The sequence below is a fragment of the Suncus etruscus genome, chromosome 14 (assembly GCF_024139225.1).
Source record: "Suncus etruscus isolate mSunEtr1 chromosome 14, mSunEtr1.pri.cur, whole genome shotgun sequence".
Taxonomy (NCBI): domain Eukaryota; kingdom Metazoa; phylum Chordata; class Mammalia; order Eulipotyphla; family Soricidae; genus Suncus; species Suncus etruscus.
This window is the reverse complement of record NC_064861.1, coordinates 34109236-34127385: the sequence shown is the minus strand read 5'-3', so window position 1 is coordinate 34127385 and position 18150 is coordinate 34109236. Positions and strand designations below refer to the sequence as shown.

General features: G+C 38.5%; 1 protein-coding gene across 3 annotated transcripts in view; it reads left to right on the top strand.

Annotated features, from left to right (window-relative positions):
- CDC42SE2 (CDC42 small effector 2) overlaps positions 1–18150 on the top strand; it is a 69094-nt gene that overhangs the window by 28706 nt on the left and 22238 nt on the right. For 2 of the 3 annotated variants that reach the window (XM_049786813.1, XM_049786812.1), the window contains exon 2: positions 6382–6708. In XM_049786813.1, coding sequence (XP_049642770.1) covers positions 6655–6708 — 54 coding nt within the window. In that variant the 5' untranslated portion in view covers positions 6382–6654. The remainder of the gene's footprint in view (positions 1–6381; positions 6709–18150) is intronic. The other variant, XM_049786811.1, reaches the window with a different exon arrangement.

The following is an 18150-nucleotide window of genomic DNA, read 5'->3' as shown; positions in this document are numbered from 1 at the left end:
ATCCCCTGGTGTTTCATATGGTTCCCCAAGCCAGGAGCCATTTCTGAGTGCATAGCCAGGAGTAACCCCTGAGTGTCACCGCGTGTGGTGACAAAACTGAAAAACCAAAAATAAATAAACACCTCATATGATTTTACAAAATACACAGAGGTGGATGGAAAAAAGAGGAAGACATGATTTTCAGAAATGAGCAACAACCTAATAGATCGAAGTGAGGTGTTTTATAGTTCTGATACAGGGATAGTAAAACTCAACAAGTGAAAAGAGTCAGTAGTTACCTTAGGGAAAAACAAAAAATGATACAGGAAAGGATAGGCAACATTGAATTTTGTTGTTGACCTAGTTAAAATGGTTAATTATCTAGAGGTTGGGGAGACATCTCAAAGGGCAAAGACACATGCTTTGCATGTAGGTGGCCTGAGTTTAATCCCAGCACTGAATGTTTGAGCACTGCCAGGAGTGATCCCTGAGTAACAATAGTTGTGTGCCTCCACTGCCCCCTCCCCATAGTTATTCATCAATTCCCAGAATCCTATATGGTCCCCCGAGCCTGCCAGGAGCAATTTCTGAGAGAAGAGCCAGGAGTAATCCCTGAGTGCCGCTGGGTGTGGCTCAAAACCTCCCATTAGAAGGGCTTGCATATAGCTAACCATATAGGGTATGGTCCCTAAATCTGATCCCTGAACCAAGAGTAAGCCATGAGCACCTTTGGGATGACCCAAAAACAAAACAACATAAACCTAGAACAAAAATACTCTTGGAGAAATTTCCTTTTTTTTTACCTTAAAAAGAAAAGGAAATATAGACCAAGAAAAGATGTAGAACATTTACTGGAAAAGCATTAAATCCATAATATATAAAGATAAGAACTTAAGAACTGTTTAAAAGTGCAAAATCTCTAGATATCTGCCGAACCAAAAAAGATAGGTGAATGTTCTACAAGTGTATGAGAAGACCAAATACCATTAGTTATAGAGAAGTTCAAGCTAGTTACTTAAGGATTCTACTTCGCACCTTCTGGAATAGGCAAACAAAAATGGACAATACAAAATGTTGGCAGGATGTTGAACAGCTGTCATTCACATTGCTGATACACATTAAAAATGGTACTCATTTGGAAAACCGATTAACATTCCATTACTAAGTTCAAATTACGTTTCAAAAATAACCCAGTAATTTTATCCCTTAGTATATATACTCGGGAGAAATAAAGACTCTTTTATAAATGCAGACAGAATTGGTGTCAGAGAATTTGTGTGATGCATCTTTTAACTTTAATAAGATAATTAAATTGTACTACATTTGAACTATAGAAATCTGCTTAACAGCAACAAAAAATGAATGATTAACTAAAAGTAATGTGAAACAGAAGCATAATCAAAAAGCCAGATGTAAAATAAGTATTGATCCCATTACAAAAAATGAGAGACTAAGCTATGGTTGGTCACTTTACATATATGGAAAAATCATTTCTCCGTGTCAGTAATTGCATTGTTCTCTGTGTCTCTGTTCATGGAACATGGGTTTTGCTTGATTAACCACAGAAATGTGGGCTTGTTGATAGGATCATAGTTTGAAACTTCTTATTATGTACATTATGGTCCTCTTTTGGAGTGATGTTAAGAGTACCACAGTCAGTATTAATATTATTAAACTGTATTGAGAAAGATTAAATGCTGGAACAACTATGAATAAGCTTTATTGATAATTAAAACTTGGTTAATTGATGAATAATTTCTGTAATACTGGTAGAAATGTGGAGAGAGGAGAGAGAGAAGGAAGGAAATAAATAAACAAATAAGTAAATAGGGGTGGTTTGGTTTGGTTTTGATCGAACCTGTCTTTGCTCAGAGATCATCTTGGTGCTCCCCCGTTTCTTGTACCCCCAAAATAAAAGAGAAATTTGCTTAGAGAAATGAGAAATGAGCAAGAGATACATGTTAAATGGAGACCACTAGCTTCTCCAGGTGGAAAAGGTCAAACTTTCATCTTTGATAGAACTTCAGTCCTCTGCTCTTTTGAAAATTTGCCTTTATAATTTCTTTCTGTTTGCAATCTGTTCCCTAAAGGTAATCTCTACTATTAACATTTTTCTTGCTTTACTTTTAGATCTGTATTCATATCTTTATTTTTTTCTTTAATTTTTTTTATTTTTAATTATGAGAACAATGATGCAAAGAGGACTATATTCATATCTTTAAACAAAATAGTTTAACTGGTCTTAAAAATTCATATAAATGAGGGCTGGAAAGATAGCATGGAGGTAAGGTGTTTGCCTTTCATGCAGAAGGTCATCAGTTCGAATCCGGCTTCCCATATGGTCCCCCTGAGCCTGCCAGGAGCGATTTCTGAGCATGGAGCCAGGAGTAACCCCTGAGCGCTGCCGGGTGAGACCCAAAAAACCACACACACACAAAAAAAATCATATAAATGAAATCATTCCATATATGTTATTCTCTGCCTCCTTTTTAGTGAGAGTTGTCTATGTGGCCTTAAGCTAGCATTCATTTTTATTGTGTAGAATAAGTGATTTAACATATATCACACAACAGTTTTTTCTCCATTTTTTCTTGTTATAGTTTTAGGCATTTTTTGTAAGTTTGTAGCTATGAATAATCACTTGTTTGGTTGGGGGTCACTCCTGCCAGTCCTGGGGGTAGAGTACATGATGCCAGGAACCGAACTGGCTTCTTGTATGCAAGCACTATGCCCTCTGCAGTTCTTTCTCTAGCCCTACTTGTTATTTTACTTAATTCTGCTATTTGCTATATGAGCTCTGATAGAGCATCCTATCAGTATACTCTTTATAACATATATAATTTCTTCATAAACATTTAATTTTTTTTTTTTTTTTGGTTTTTGGTTTTTGGGTCACACCCAGCAGTGCTCAGGGGCTACTCCTGGCTCTATGCTCAGAAATCGCTCCTGGCAGGCACGGGAGACCATATGGGACGCCGGGATTCGAACCACGGACCTTCTGCATGAAAGGCAAACACCTTACCTCCATGCTATCTCTCCGGCCCCAAACATTTAATTTTGTACCTGTGCATTTCAAACCTGTGAAATTAAAAAAAAAACTGGTGATAGTTTGTGACTTTGTTAAAAAGTAGTGATATTCTAACTACAGCATAGATTTGTACTTCAAAAGTCTAAAGTATTAAGGTTCTGGTTCCATTTCACATAAGCTTAAGCATGCTCAGTGCCTCAAATTGAAGTAATTTATATCTTTAAAATTTAAGGAAGATCTAACTAATGGTATGCCTCATTGTCTTTATTTTCAAATCAAGGCTTTATTATTATTTCTTTGAAAGTTAATCCAAGGAAGCAATTTTGTTAAATGTGTTTAAGGTGCTAACACATTTTTAAAACATTAGTACTCAAAGTCTGAAGGTTTGTAGCTCGTATCTGTGCATTTGTATTAGGTGTGGAAAGTAAGGAGAGGAGGAAACTAATAGTCACTGAAGTGGCCTGGATCATTCACTTTTGTAAAGTCTTACTTTTTTTAGGAATTCAAAGCTACAAAGTCTCTGGGGTGCTCTAGACCAGTCTGACCTCTATTTAAATGTGGAATGTGCTGAGCTGTGTTTTGAGCCAAATTCATATTTTGATGATGTTGCGAAGGGGGACACCCTTTTGTTAATTGAAATAAAAGTAGAAGATTTTCAAAATGACATTTAGAGCAATTTTTTGTTCGTTTGTTTGTTTGTTTTGGGCCACACCCAAAAAAGGGGTTACTCCTGGCTATGTGCTCAGAAATCGCCCCTGGCTTGGGGGGGACCATATGGGACACCGGGGGATCGAACCGCGGTCCTTCCTACACTAGCACTTGCAAGGCAGACACCTTAACTCTAGCACCACCTTCCCAGTCCCTAACCCAGATTAATTTTTAAGGTACTTTTTGGCAAAGATAAATCATGATTAAAAAGAAAATGGCTAGCCTTATATATAGATGAGAAAAACCATGGCGATGGAGTGAATCAAAGAATAGATTTTAGATTGGGAATGTGGATCAGTATTAGGCCATGTGAGACTCTGGGTTTGACCCTCACCCCCCCCACACACACACACACACAAGAAAACAGAAAATAACCAGAAGATTAAAATATAAAAATTTCTATTTAATGGATTTGAAAATATTCAAGTAGCTCTGTATCTGTGCGTGCTGTCACAGTAAGGATGAGCATAAAGAATTTTCAGTTTGAAACAAAGACATGTTTGTTTTCATAGAATTGGCTAAAAAAAGAGTTCTTTTCACAGTGACTTTAATGGCTAACGTCATTAGTTCTGAGTCAATTTAAGGTTTTAAATAACTGAAATAACATTTAGAATATTGTGCGTTTAACCTTTTCTGTTTATATTTTTCTAAGAAGATTAGAGGTAATAAGTCAAACAATGTTTGAGTATAAGCCATGATATATTTATTTATTCCAGTGAACATATCCAATTGCAACACTATCATGTATTTGTTTTGAAGTTTGTGAGACAAGGGATATTTATCCCTGCTCAGAAACAAGCATTCCAGGTTCTAGATGTTAATAGTGGCAGAAAATCTTCCTTTGATCTTCTGTGAGTGCTCATACGTTAAAGTGCATTTTCTTGTAGTTTCTAAAAGAGCCTGGTCTCTAGTCTCTAAAATCAAGATCTTCAATTTTTGCTTTTATTACTTCCATGCATTTATGGTGTTGTTTTTATATGCGTTTGTCTTCACTGAACATACTCAGCACAAACAAAAATAGCTGCCATTCCTTTCTTAATTAGTTTAGTTTTGTTTGTTTTTGGACCACACCCATTGATATTCAGGGGTTAGTCCTGGCTCTGTACTCAGAAATCGCTCCTGGCAAGCTTGGGGAACCATATAGGAACCTGAGTCGGCTGAGTACCAGGGATCCTCAAACTTTTTAAACAGGGGGCCAGTTCACTGTCCCTCAGACCATTGGAGGGTCTAACTATAGTAAAAACAAAACTTACAAACGAATTCTTATGCACACTGCATATATCTTATTTTGCAATGAAGAAATAAAACAGATAAAAATACAATATGTGGCCCGCAGGCCATAGTTTGAGGACCACTGGTAGGCAAATGCCCTACCTGCTGTGCTATCACTCCAGCCCCAAGAGATTTTATTTTATTTAAAGTTAATCATTTAAAATTTTTTGTAATAGAACTTTGTTGATTTATACTTGGCATATAAAATGAATGTATGACATCTCTTTCAAAAATATTTAAGAAGGAGGCCAGAGAGATAGTACAGCAGTTAAGACTCTTGACGACCACTTTTGCTACTCTTGGTTTTGTTTAAATATCGTTAGTTGACTACTTTCCCTCTTCCCTTTGTTTCCACTGCTACCCTGACTGAAGATTAGAGTTAATGGTAGCACTTGGTAGGCATTGCATGCTTTACTTGTGGTGCTGTGCACTGTTTGGGATGCTTACTGCTGTCATGGGTGGGGGAGCTCAGACACTTCTGCTGCCTCTGTACTTAGGCCCATGTTCATGTGACCATATGTAGTGCTGGCTATTGAACCTAGGTCAGCCACTTTCAAGGCTATAATATTTCTTTTGCCCTCTATCATTTAGATAGATATTTTCTCCCTTCCTCCCTCTCTCCCTCCATCCCTCCTACCAACTGTCCCTCCTGCCCCACATTTGGTGGTGTGCTCAGGGATCATATGGGATGCCAGGATGACATGGGTCTGCTACCTGTAAGGCAAATCCCCTCCCTGCTGTACAATCTCTCTGGCCCCAATCATAGCATTTTAATTTTTGATTAAAATATTTTTATTTAAGATAATTCATACTTTTGTTTGTTTGTGGGCCACACCTGGCTATGCTCAGGGGTTACTCCTGCTCCTGCCAGGTTTGGAGGATCGTATGGGATGCCAGAGATGGAACTTGGCTCTCAGCCTCATGCAAGGCAAATGCCCTACCCTTTGTGCTATCAATCTGGCTTCTAACTCATACTTCTAAAAACTATAAAGTGACTGCTCCATGAAAGCAAGATATAGTAATAGTTATATTCCTGTTACTCAAAAAAAAATGCTAAAAAAAAAAAAGGGCCCGGAGAGATAGCACAGGGCATTTGCCTTGCAAGCAGCCGATCCAGGACCTAAGGTGGTTGGTTCGAATCCCGGTGTCCCATATGGTCCCCCATGCCTGCCAGGAGCTATTTCTGAGCAGACAGCCAGGAGTAACCCCTGAGCACTGCTGGGTATGACCCAAAAACCAAAAAAAAAAAAAAAGCTAAAAAATAGTGAATTCATTTTATTCACATCTTGATTATTTTTCATTGTTTACTTTTGGGGGAACCTTATTTTTACAATCATAGACCGATGAAGACTTCTGAGGATAAATAAAGTAACTTGTTTTTTTTTTTCTTCTAGGCTATCTGATACATGCCTGAGTCAAGATACAGTTTTTAAAATCTTCCTGGTGGTTCAGAAACAAGTCTCTGTAGCATCAGAAGCAAAGAAGGAACTGACTTTTTCTTTATGAAATTGACTATATAAGATACATCAAGAAGCAAAACACAGAGAAGTAATACAAGTTTGTCATCATTGAAGATTGATTATATTTAGGAGTGTGCTTTGTAAAGCTTCCCAAGTTGAGATTTTTAGAAACTTCATTGGTGCTTATTTATACCTGGGACTATAAGCATGAGTGAATTCTGGTTGTGTTTCAACTGCTGTATTGCAGAACAGCCCCAGCCTGTAAGTATGAAGCAATCTGTGTTGAGATTGGGTGGGGTGCTTATTAAAACATACCACTGGTTCTCAGAATCGAGATCTTTCCAACTGCAGGGCATGTCTAAGTAGCCTCATAGTATATCTGAAGATCTGATTAAAAATAATGTCTTTTGAGTTAGTTCTTTGAAAATCTGTGCTAGACATACTTTAAAAGGCGAATAAGGATGTCCATTTGTACCAAGTAGACTGCTTCTAGAGGATCAGAGAGGGAAGGATGTAACTTGAAGAGGTAATGAGATGGCTTGCTAATAAGTTATACGTTTTGGAAATCAGTGTATGAAAGGTGTGGCCGCTACATCATATTCACGTAGTTAACAGTTTGCCACTTCATTTTCCTCACAGCATCCCTCTGTGAGTATACTCTATTTCTCAGTTAAAGTAGGCTTAGTTTTTTTTTGCCTAGTGTCATATATTTAGTAAATGATCTTGACTGACTTCTTAGATAACTGACTGACTTCTTTTTTCAAAACCACTGGACATTTTTTTTATTTCTCCACTTTATCTTTTTTTGATTGATTGATTTATTTTTTGAAAAGCCTGCACTCAGCAGTGCTCAGAGCTTACTTCTTATGGGAGAACCATATGGGATGCCAGGGATTGAATTGAACCCTGATCATCTGTATGCAAGGCAACTGCCCTTCCAATTGTACTGTCACTCCAGTCCTTCTGCTTCATCTTTTAAGATGCATAAATGAAAATTATCTATGTAAAATTTCCCCCATCTAATATATTATCTGTATTCCCACTAGCCATTTTGCATGAAACTTCTCACATTGTAAATAACTCTTCTGCTAGTTCTTCCCACCAAGTTTTGAAATCTTTAGTAGCTCTAAATATACTTACTTAGTATCTTCAAAATCTAAGACACTTTGGAAAACAAATCTGTGTACTACCTTGCTGACTGAGTGAATCAGTAAGTGCATTTATATTTTATTCTGTGATACGGGATTTATTTTTTGTTTGTTTGTTTGTTTACATTTATATTGTCCCCTTTTTTTGGTTTTTGGGTTATACCTGGCAGCGCTCAGGGGCTACTCCTGCCTCTACGCTCAGAAATCACTCCTGGCAGGCTCGGGAGACCATATGGGATGCTGGGATTTAAACCACCATCCTTCTAAAGCAAACACGCTTCCACTGTGCTATCTCTCTGGCCCTAGACTGTCTTTTTAAAAAATTTTATTTAAACACTGTCTTTACAAAGTTGTCCATAATACAGCTGTTTTGGGCATTTAGTGTTCAGGCACCAGTCCAACCACTAGTATGACCTTCTCATCATTGTTATTTCCAACTAAACCCCCATCCCCAAGCCTGCCTCCTTGGTAAGCACAAAATAATTCAAATTGCTTGTTACAGGAAAATGACAATTGCGGTTGGGGAACAGAGTCATAGCACAGTAGGTAGGGCGTTTGCCTTCATGCACCAACCCAGGTTCAATCCCCAGCATCCCATGTTGGTCTCTCTTAAGCCCGCCAGGAGTAGTTTCTAAGCACAGAGCCAGGAATATCCCGAGTGCTACACATGCACACAAAAAGGCAAGTGGAATCAATTAAAATATGTTTATTAAAAGAAAATTTATGAAAATTGTTATATCTTACAATGGTATTATTAAGTCTGAGAACTTACTGAGGTATTTGATGCTAGCTGAGTCTCCTGAGTTACTGTTTCCACTTACTGAGCTTATTGTGCTTCTATGCTACTTTCCCAGTGTGTTTGTTGTGTTCCTTTTATACTGCGCTGTCAGAATTTTTAGGTGTCACATAGCTGCATGTGCAGCTGCAGGCTCCAGGAGCTTCAGGATTTGTGGACCAGAATAGTTTTTGGCTTATCCCCCTTCTGATGAGGCCCCAGAGTTTTTGGTGTATCTGTGTTTTTTATTGGCTAAGGTTGGCATTTCTTCTGAGATTAGTCTTGAATCTGGGAGGCTGACCTCAGGAGATCATATGGGGTACTCTTGATTGAAACCAAGTTGGCCATGTGCAAGGTAAACACCCTATGTGTTATATTATCACTCTCCACTCCCTCTCCAGTAGTTTTTAATGTTTTTAAGGTTTGGGTCCATAGAGAGGTAAAAACTGAAAAATTAAGGCTACAGAAGGAAGAAGCACTACTTTTGTATGTGGGCAGGGGTGTGTGTACAAACTCAAATATGTCTCAGGGCTTATCCCTATCTCTGTGCTCAGGGATTACTCCTGACGAGGCTTGGAGGATCATATGAAGTATAAGGAACTAATACGAGTTGGCTATGGCTTACCCACTGTACCATCTCTGATTCTAAGGCACTATTTAAGTTCCCTAGAAGTTATGTTGGCCAGTGGGGTGTCTTTGATCAGAAATAGAAATAATAGGACAGATTCTATTTTACAGCAGCCTTCCTTATCTGGTATCTTTGGATTTTTGTAAAGATTTTATAATAGGGTCTCTCAGTTTCTCATAGTTTTATGTTTGTTTTGGGGGGGGGTGTTTTTTTTTTTTGCTTATTTTCATTTGGCCATACCTTTTGTTTTTGGGCTTGAACACAGGTTTCCTGCATGTAGAACATAATGCTTTTACACTCTTGGCCAATGAGACTTTCAGTTCATTTAGTTGTATTAGTTCCTAGAGGCAGTGGTGGTATGGTTTTAGGGGAAGGTAATGATTTGGGTTCAGAGAATGTTTTACCCTGTTGTGTCCTATATTAAGTGCTTCCGGGGTTGGAATCCATGTCATTATCCTACCTTCCCTACTTCTTAGTTGAGACATAAAAGTTAGAAGAAAGGGCTGTAGTATGGTATTTCCCCTGCACAATTAGTTTCTGGCAAAACTCAATAAGCTGAGTATTATTATTATTATTGTTATCATTATTATTATTTTGGAGATTGCTTTGTAAAAGTAGAATGCTCTGGTGCATTTTTTAATGACTACCCTTTTCCCTCATCTGGTGAGGGGAATTTTGATTTTTATTTTGAGAGCATGGTAGAATAGCTCCTCTAAGACTGTCCCCTAACCTCTGGGAGTTTTTTTTTTTTTTTTTTTTTACAAAACTCTCAGACTTGTCTATGCAGATCCGCTAATCCTTCAGCAGTTTCATCAATTATAGTTTAGGTTTTCCTTCACTGGTCCAGGTTCCCAGGAGTTTTCTACTCAGTTTTTTGCTCAGGTAAGTTGTCATTTTCTGTATCTTGCTGTCTCTTCAATTTGGTGAGCACTGGTTTTCTGTGCTATAAGTAGTCCATAATGGAGCTATAAAGAGTTGCTGGTTTTCAGTTCCTTCAGTATTTTTTTCTGGTTTTGTGAACAATGATAGCTCTTAAATTCCTTATGTTCCAGGCCAAAAACTAGGTGTCATATAGCTAAAATAGAATAATATTAGATTAGAAATTTAAATAGGAGCATACGATCTTGCCATTATAAATATGACGCATTAGATGGTCCATAGAAATAGTATGATGACTCAGATGCTTGCCCTGCATTGGGCTAATTCAGGTGTGATTCCTGACATCCTATATGGTCCCCCAAGCTTGCCAGGAGTGATTTCTGAGCCAGAATCAGGAGTAACCAACCCCTGAGCACTGCTGGGTGTAGCAAAAGTTCCCTCACCCCCACCTCAAGCTTTTTTTAGATAAAGCGGCAGAAATTCTGCTGTGTGTGTGTGTGTGTGTGTGTGTGTGTGTGTGATGTTAGAGATCAAGCCAGTCCTTTATATATGAAAGATGGCAGGATCTACCACTCAGGTACATCATTGTCCCCTTTTACATAGAACAAAATATCAGTACTGTGTTACTGTTTAATATACACATTTGGGACTGGAGAGATAGCATGGAGGCAAGGTGTTTACCTTTCATGCAGAAGGTCATCGGTTCGAATCCCGGCGTCCCATATGGTCCCCCGTGCCTGCCAGGGGCAATTTCTGAGCATGGAGCCAGGAAAAACCCCTGAGCATTGCCGGGTGTGACCCAAAAACCACCAAAAAAATATATATATACACATTTTTGTGAATAGTCCACAAGAATTCCATGAGTACCTGTTTTTTTTACCTCTTTTGACTTTCTGAGAAAAATAAAGCTTCTGAGGCCATGCCATTTCTGTAGTGGTAGAATTACTTCCCTTTTTTGGCACTAGGACGACACATTTAAAGTACGCATATTAATTTTCTGTGTCTTTGCAGTCCACAAAAACATTTCCTTGCAGTTCTGTTAGACAATATCAAGAATGTCTTATTTGAAGGCTGCTTGGTCATCTCTAAAGTTTTCAAAGTATTTACTGAAATTAAGTGCTGCATGCCTACGCTCCCACTCAAGCCTTCCCACCCTCTGCTCTTGCACATTCCTTATGTGAGAAAGGAACAACCCAATATTGGGAAGAAAACAAGATGCATTTTTCTCAATAGTAGCATAAGAATCATACTTTTCTCTTCCTACTCATTCATTTCAACACAGCACAATACAGAGTATTAGAGAGCCCCAATTTTTTGAGCAGTGGGAATTCAAACCTTTAAAATGTTTGAAGTATATACATGCTTTAGTAGTTAATGTTACATATAGCGATGTTTGTACAGGTCAAGTCAATATCCGATTATTGCTGCCCTGGTCTTTATAGGATCTAGTGAATTCTGTACCTTGCTGCCGGAATGATGGCAGACTTTTTTTGATATGGGGAAGTTAAAATCTTGGGCCTCATATATATGAAGTATGTACTCGACCTTTGAGCTCTGCATCTGTGGCCAATACTGGTAAACATCCTCTTCCTGCCCCACCCCAGCTTTATTGAGGTTTAATTTGAATAGAAAAGTGTACAGGGAGTTTGTATTCAGTCGGTGTATGTATACATTTGTGTAACCTTCACCACAATCCAATTTTTAAAAATAATGATTTAAAAACACAAAATCCAACAATAAAAACACCACCTTTAAAAATTAATATTAATGACTGCTTCATTTAATGTTTTTCTATGTGGTAGTGATTTTGGGTGAAACTATTTTAGTCCCCGTGCTGTTTAATGGACATATACAGTCACTACATAGTGCTTTTATTGTTAATAATCAATATTTCTTCAATGAACCAGGTATTGCGGAGATAGCACTGAACAAAATAGACATTGTTTCTTCCTCCCTCTAGTAGAGGAGATATTGAATGAATTTGAAGTTGTTTATGGGATAACTGCTCTGTGGAGAAGAAAGAAAAAGGATATATCCTTTTAAGTTCTTTCGGATTAGCAATGTCTAAAAGGAACTTAAGGGAGAAATCACCAGATAGCTATGATGAGAGTGTTTTTAATCAGATGACTATTAACAAAGATCCTAGAAATGAAAGTTGTATGTATGAGAGCAGCAACAGACAGTAGAGATAGATGTGGATAAAGGGGACAGTGGTAGAAATGTGGTCAGAGAGATTAGAAAGGGCAGGCTAAGTATGGCCTTTTAGGCTTTAAAAGGACTTTAGTTTTTATTTTTTGTGAAATGAGAAATCTTTACATGGCTGTAAACAAAAACCCAAGTGGAAGTACATGATTCCTTTTTTAGTGCTGTGAATGGTACTGTATGAGGGATCAGTGTAAGACCTTATGGCATTCAGTCAGTGAATTCTTCTAAGCATGGAATCTGTGACAACACAAAATGGTTATTTCCTGCAATAACGTCACCATTTGTTGTGTGTATGTGTATATATATGTATATATAAAACACTATATATACATGCATATATATTTTATATATAGTGTGTATATGTGTGTAAGCATGCTGGATCTCTTAATGGACTACCATCTTGCCAAGGGTTCTAGGAAGTTTAAGGTGTTATTCAAGAGAAACAGTTAAGGAATTGGAGGTATGATGGGATGGGTCAGTAGATACCCAGGATTGTTGAAAGACCTGATGAAAATATTCAAGCCATTTCAATTCTGTCCAGTTGTCAGGATTGTCCCCAGGGCCCTTGAGCAACAACCCCCATTCTCAATTAAAAAAAAAAAACAAGAATTAAAACCATTTCTGCAATCAGAGTGGATGAATCAACAATTCTGCGCTAGATATCCAGAGGCAATTAGTCTTGTTGCCAAGAAAATCCTCGGACAGCACAGATACACTTAGAACTCATTTTCAGAAAATGTCATATGAAATTTCATTATAGAACCACAATCAAAAGTTAAATGATTTAATTTAATAAAAATAGAAAGTTACTCTTATTGAGAAATGAAAAATATCCCTGTTTTTTAAGGCATTACATTAAGTGTTGCTACATCTAGAAGTAGCCAAGACTGTACCCTGAAACTGCCTTTTCTACTTCTGACGTAGCTGCTCATACATAGTCAGCTGCTTTTGGATTAGTGTATTTTATTCCCTTTAATAAAGTCCTCAGGTTCAAACCCTTTATATTAAAAAAGTGTTTTTGTTAATGCTTTGGGTTCATATCCGGCATTACTCATGGCTTACTTATGACTCTGACCTCAGGGATTATTCCTGATGGAGTTGGAAAACCCTATGGGATACAAGGGATGGAACTTGGGTCAGCTGCATTAAAGGCAAGTACCCTACCAGCTGTCTATCATTCCAGCCCCACTCTCTGTATACTTTGTGGGTTTTATTTGGGGGGGGGGGGTTGGGTCATACCTGGCAGCGCTCAGGAGCCACTCCTGGCTCTACTCTCAGAAATCACCCCCGCCAGGCTGGGGGACCATATGGGATGCCGGGATTCGAACCATCATTCTTCTGCAAGGCAAATGCCCCACCGCTGTGCTATCTGTTGGGCCCCTCTCTGAATACTTTTGTTGCTTTTGTTGGCGGGCCTTCCCTACTGGCTCTGTGAACCACTATGGCTACATGATGTGGTGCTTGAGAGACCAAATGGCAGTAGTAATCCAACCTATAGTGCTATGTGGCCCTTTGTGCATCTCTTATGCTAGGGCATGCCATTGTGTGCATATCCTAAATGGAGATAGATGTTAGGATTTCAACTTTAAAGAAGGGAGTCCTATTGAATACTGTTCTTTGGGTTTTTCTTTTTCTTTCTTTTAAAACATTCAGTAGTAATGTGATAAAATTGCTCCGTATTAATACAGGTAGCTGGACTTCATTTTCAAAGACTTTCTATTACATATTTACCAAATATACTCTATTGACACTCTGGGTTATTAGCAGTGTGGGACCATAGTGAATAGTGCTCCTTTTTGCCTCTGGATACATGTTTCCTGGTAAGTGAGCGCTTGAGTTTCTACAGGAATTACGCTTGCAAGTGGAAGTTCTGACTCAAAGTCTAAGAATGTTGACTGTTATCACATAAGACCAAATTGTTTTAAATTTAATATACCCAGTTTATTCGCTTCTACCAGCAATTTGAATGTACTTATCAATATCAGGATTTTTTTAGTCTTGTAGATTATCAGTCTAGGATGGATAGAGTGGCATCTTTTTGAGATTTAACTTTACATTTTAATGAATGAAAAAAGTTCACTTTTTAAAATTAGGTTGTTATCCTCAGTTCTCTCTCCTCCCTCCCTCCCTCCCTCCCTCCCTCCCTCCCTCCCTCCCTCCCTCCCTCCCTCCCTCTCTCTTCCCCCCTTTCTCTGTCTCTCTCTGTCTCTCTCTCTCTCTCTCTCTCTCTCTCTCTCTCTCTCTCTCTCTCTGTTCCCCCCCCCCCCCAATTTGGTTTTTGGGCCACACCTGGTGATGCTCAGGGGTTACTCCTGGCTATACACTCAGAAATTGTTCCTGGCTTGGGGGACCATATGGGATGTCGGGATTGAACCAAGGTCTGCCCTGTATCGGCCATGTGAAAGGCAAACGCTCTACCAGAGCTATTGCTCCCGCCCCATCAGTTGTCTATTTTAATAGTATTTTCTGAAATAAAATCCCCCAATAATTTCAGTATTTATAATTGATTTTTATTAATAGCATAAGATTAATTATTTGAGAGGACAGGAAAGCATGTGAAAGAGTTTTTTGGGGTTTGGTTTTTTATTTTTTGTATTTTGTTTGTTTCTTCACAAAATGAGTCATTTTATGGTTTTCTTCAATGCATGAATATAAAACAAAAACCATAGAGCTCTGAAATTATATTATTTAATATTATCTGGATTATAATATCTTCATTGTGATGAATGTAATTACCACAAAAGGAAAAGAGACAACATTTTTTTTTTTTTTAGCAAGAATAAAAAACATTGAAGTTAGGGCCAAGAAATACAATACAGGGGTGTCAAGGCACATTTGGTATTTGGTATTTGATTAGGGTGAAGTTTGGTTTGATTCACACTGGATGATTCTCAGGGCTTACTCCTGGCTCGTTCCTGGTGGTGCTTGGAGGACCAATATACTGTGCCAGGGATATGAACTGAAATATGTATTTTATATTTATATTATGTCTTTGACTTGACATGCTAGTTTGCTCCTCTGGACTATATAGTCCCCTTAACTTTACTGGCACTATAGGATCTATATAGTCCTGGAGGTAATCTGCACCCCAGCACTGAGGGTAGCCCAGGTAAACCCCAGCATTGCAGGGCCTGAGGAGCACCACATCCACAGCTCTCTATGGAACTAGCCCAGGGGTCCCCCGAGCAAGCCTTGGGAGACCCAGTAAGTAAATGGCAAAAATGGCCCCGTGGTAGTAAAATAACTATGGGGAAAAGTATGACAATAAACCTCAGTTCTTTTTCTCTGTGCTCTTTGGCAAAAATGACCTATTAATGTTCACAGTGAAAAATCTTTATCTGGAAGGTCCTGCTAAGCAGGGTGGGGGCCCATTAGCTCACAGCTTATATGAATACTGAACTGTTCCTTAAAAGATCTATTGTTTGTAAGTCATCTGACCACATCAGGGAGATTGTTTATTTAGAAAATACAGTCTTCAGTTACAAGTTCTGTCATTTGTTTAAGTGGTGTGAAAGTCTGCATCTTTTCATAAGAGGCTAAATTAAAATGCCAAAGTAAAGGCACTTATAAAACACTAATAGTACTCTTTGTTTTGTTTTACTACTGACTCATGGGTTTTCTAAACCTAGAAACAGCTAGAGAGAAGAGGATTAAGCCTTTATTTGTCTTGAGTTAGTGTGGGATGATTGTTACATGGCTTTGGTGTATACAAATAGAAAAGGAAGCAATACTGTTCCGAGCTAAGTTTTTTTTTGTTTTTGTTTTTTGTTTTTGGGCCACACCCGGCGGTGCTCAGGAGTTACTCCTGGCTGTCTGCTCAGAAATAGCTCCTGGCAGGCACGGGGGACCATATGGGACACCGGGATTTGAACCAACCACCTTTGGTCCTGGATCGGCTGCTTGCAAGGCAAACACCGCTGTGCTGTCTCTCCGGGCCCCCGAGCTAAGTTTTACATTTTAATTAATTTATTTTTATTTATTTATTTTTGGGTTTTGGGCCACACCTGGTTACACTCAGGGGTTACTCCTGGCTATGCGCTCAGAAATTACTCCTGGCTTGAGGGACTGTCTGGGATGCCAGGGGATCGAACCGCAGTCCGTCCTAGATTAGCACTTGCAAGGCAGACACCCTACTGCTTGTGCCACTGCTCCAGCCCCTAAATTTTAATTCTTAAAAATGAAGTTGTTGGGGAGGTGAAACTCAGGGATCACATCTGCCAGGGCTGGGGAATGGGGAGGATGGTACAATCATATACAGTTCTGAGATCTAACTCATGTTCCCTGCTTGCTGTTCTATTTCCTGTCAGTGTCACATCTTTTTTTATTTTTACTTTTTTTGAGGGGCTACACATGCCTCCACTCTCAGAGGTCGGGGAACCAGCTGGCAGCTTTCAGGGAACTACTGGGAATTAGACCTGGGTTGGCCATGTGCAAGGTATGTGCCTTGGCCTCTGTGGTATCACTCCAGCCCTGGTGGGGTTTTGTTCATTTTATTGTTGTTAAAGGGAAAACAATCAGCACTGGGTACACAGAGTGTTAGATTACTCATTGTTGAAGAATGATAAAGTACCTATGTAAGTTTTGTATAATCATATGTAAAGAGAAATTACAATTTAAATTATTTTAGGAGTTTTAATACTATGGTGTCATTTTAATAATTACAGAATAATAGTTATGTTGTATAGTAAGTATTGGCAATTTGGGAAGCCTTTTGGGGGCAAGGAATGTTCTTGACTTATAATCCTTGTCCTCACTCATGCAAAACATACAGTATATTGTCTGCAGTCCTAGAAGCAATTTTGAAGAATTTGTTCACCTGCCATGTATTTACATGTTAAAGGCTGCTCTTGTTTGAAAGCAAGGGAACACTGTCCAAGAAAAATAACCCTTTAGTCTCTAACCACAGAGCTGAGGTCACCAAAGGAAGGAGTGGGCTGAAGGAGTAGAAAGGGGACATGGACTGAGGTAGAAGAAATATATTGGTTCTTGTGTGGTGGACTTTGTCTGGTAACATTTACATTTACATTAAATACTCATATAAACATTTATAGTCTCATAAACCAACGATGCCTCAGCTAAAACTAACAAGACCATTCTGTTCATCTTCCACCTTAAACTCATTTAAAATGGGAAGAAAATAGTGCAGTTCATTTATAGTGCAGCTCAAATTCTGTATAAGATCTATATGAGAGCTATATCTTTTTTTTTTTTTTTTTTTTTTTTTAGGTTTTTGGTTTTTGGGCCACACCTGGTGATGCTCAGGAGTTACTCCTGGCTCTTCACTCAGAAATTGCTCTTGGCTTGAGGGATCATGTGGGATACCGGGGGATCAAACTGTCCCGCCTTAGGTCAGCCTGTGCAAGGCAACGCCCTACTGCTGCTCCACAGCTCCAGCTTCTAGAGCTATATCTTAAGTACTAAGTACTTTAAAGTTTGGTCTGGTTTCTTATCACTTTTATACTTAAAAAAATTCTTCTGATATTTTAGATAAGATACTTGGGTTTATGTATTTGCTTTTATCTACTGAATTTGTCTTTTTCTTTTTTGAATTTGTGGTTAGTTCCTTGAAAAGATGATCTCTTACGTAAATAACTTTTTTTTAAGCAGGTAGTGGAAGGAATGTTAAGGGACATTATTTGTTTTGTTTTTATTTGTGATTTTTATTTTCATTTGTGAATCAGAAGTTATTTTCACTTAAAACTCTAAGTGAACTTAGGATAAACTTACAACTCTAGTCAAATGCTTCACTCATGCATGCAGATTTGGAAATTATGTTGAGAAGTTAACTGAAAAGTAAAATTAAAGTTAAGGAATTAAAGGCAGTACCTTTGGTTTGGTTTTTGCTTTTGTTTTGTTTTGTTTTGGGGCCACACCTGGTGGGCACTCGGGTTATTTCTGGCTCTATGCTCAGAAATCGCTCTCCTGGCAGGGTCGGGGGACTATATGAAATGCTCAAAATGGAACCCGGGTCCATACCTGGTCAGCTGCATGCAAGGCAAATGCCCTACTGCTGTGCTATTGCTCTGGTCTCACCTTTGCAGTATTTCTATATTGTAATATGTTCTTCG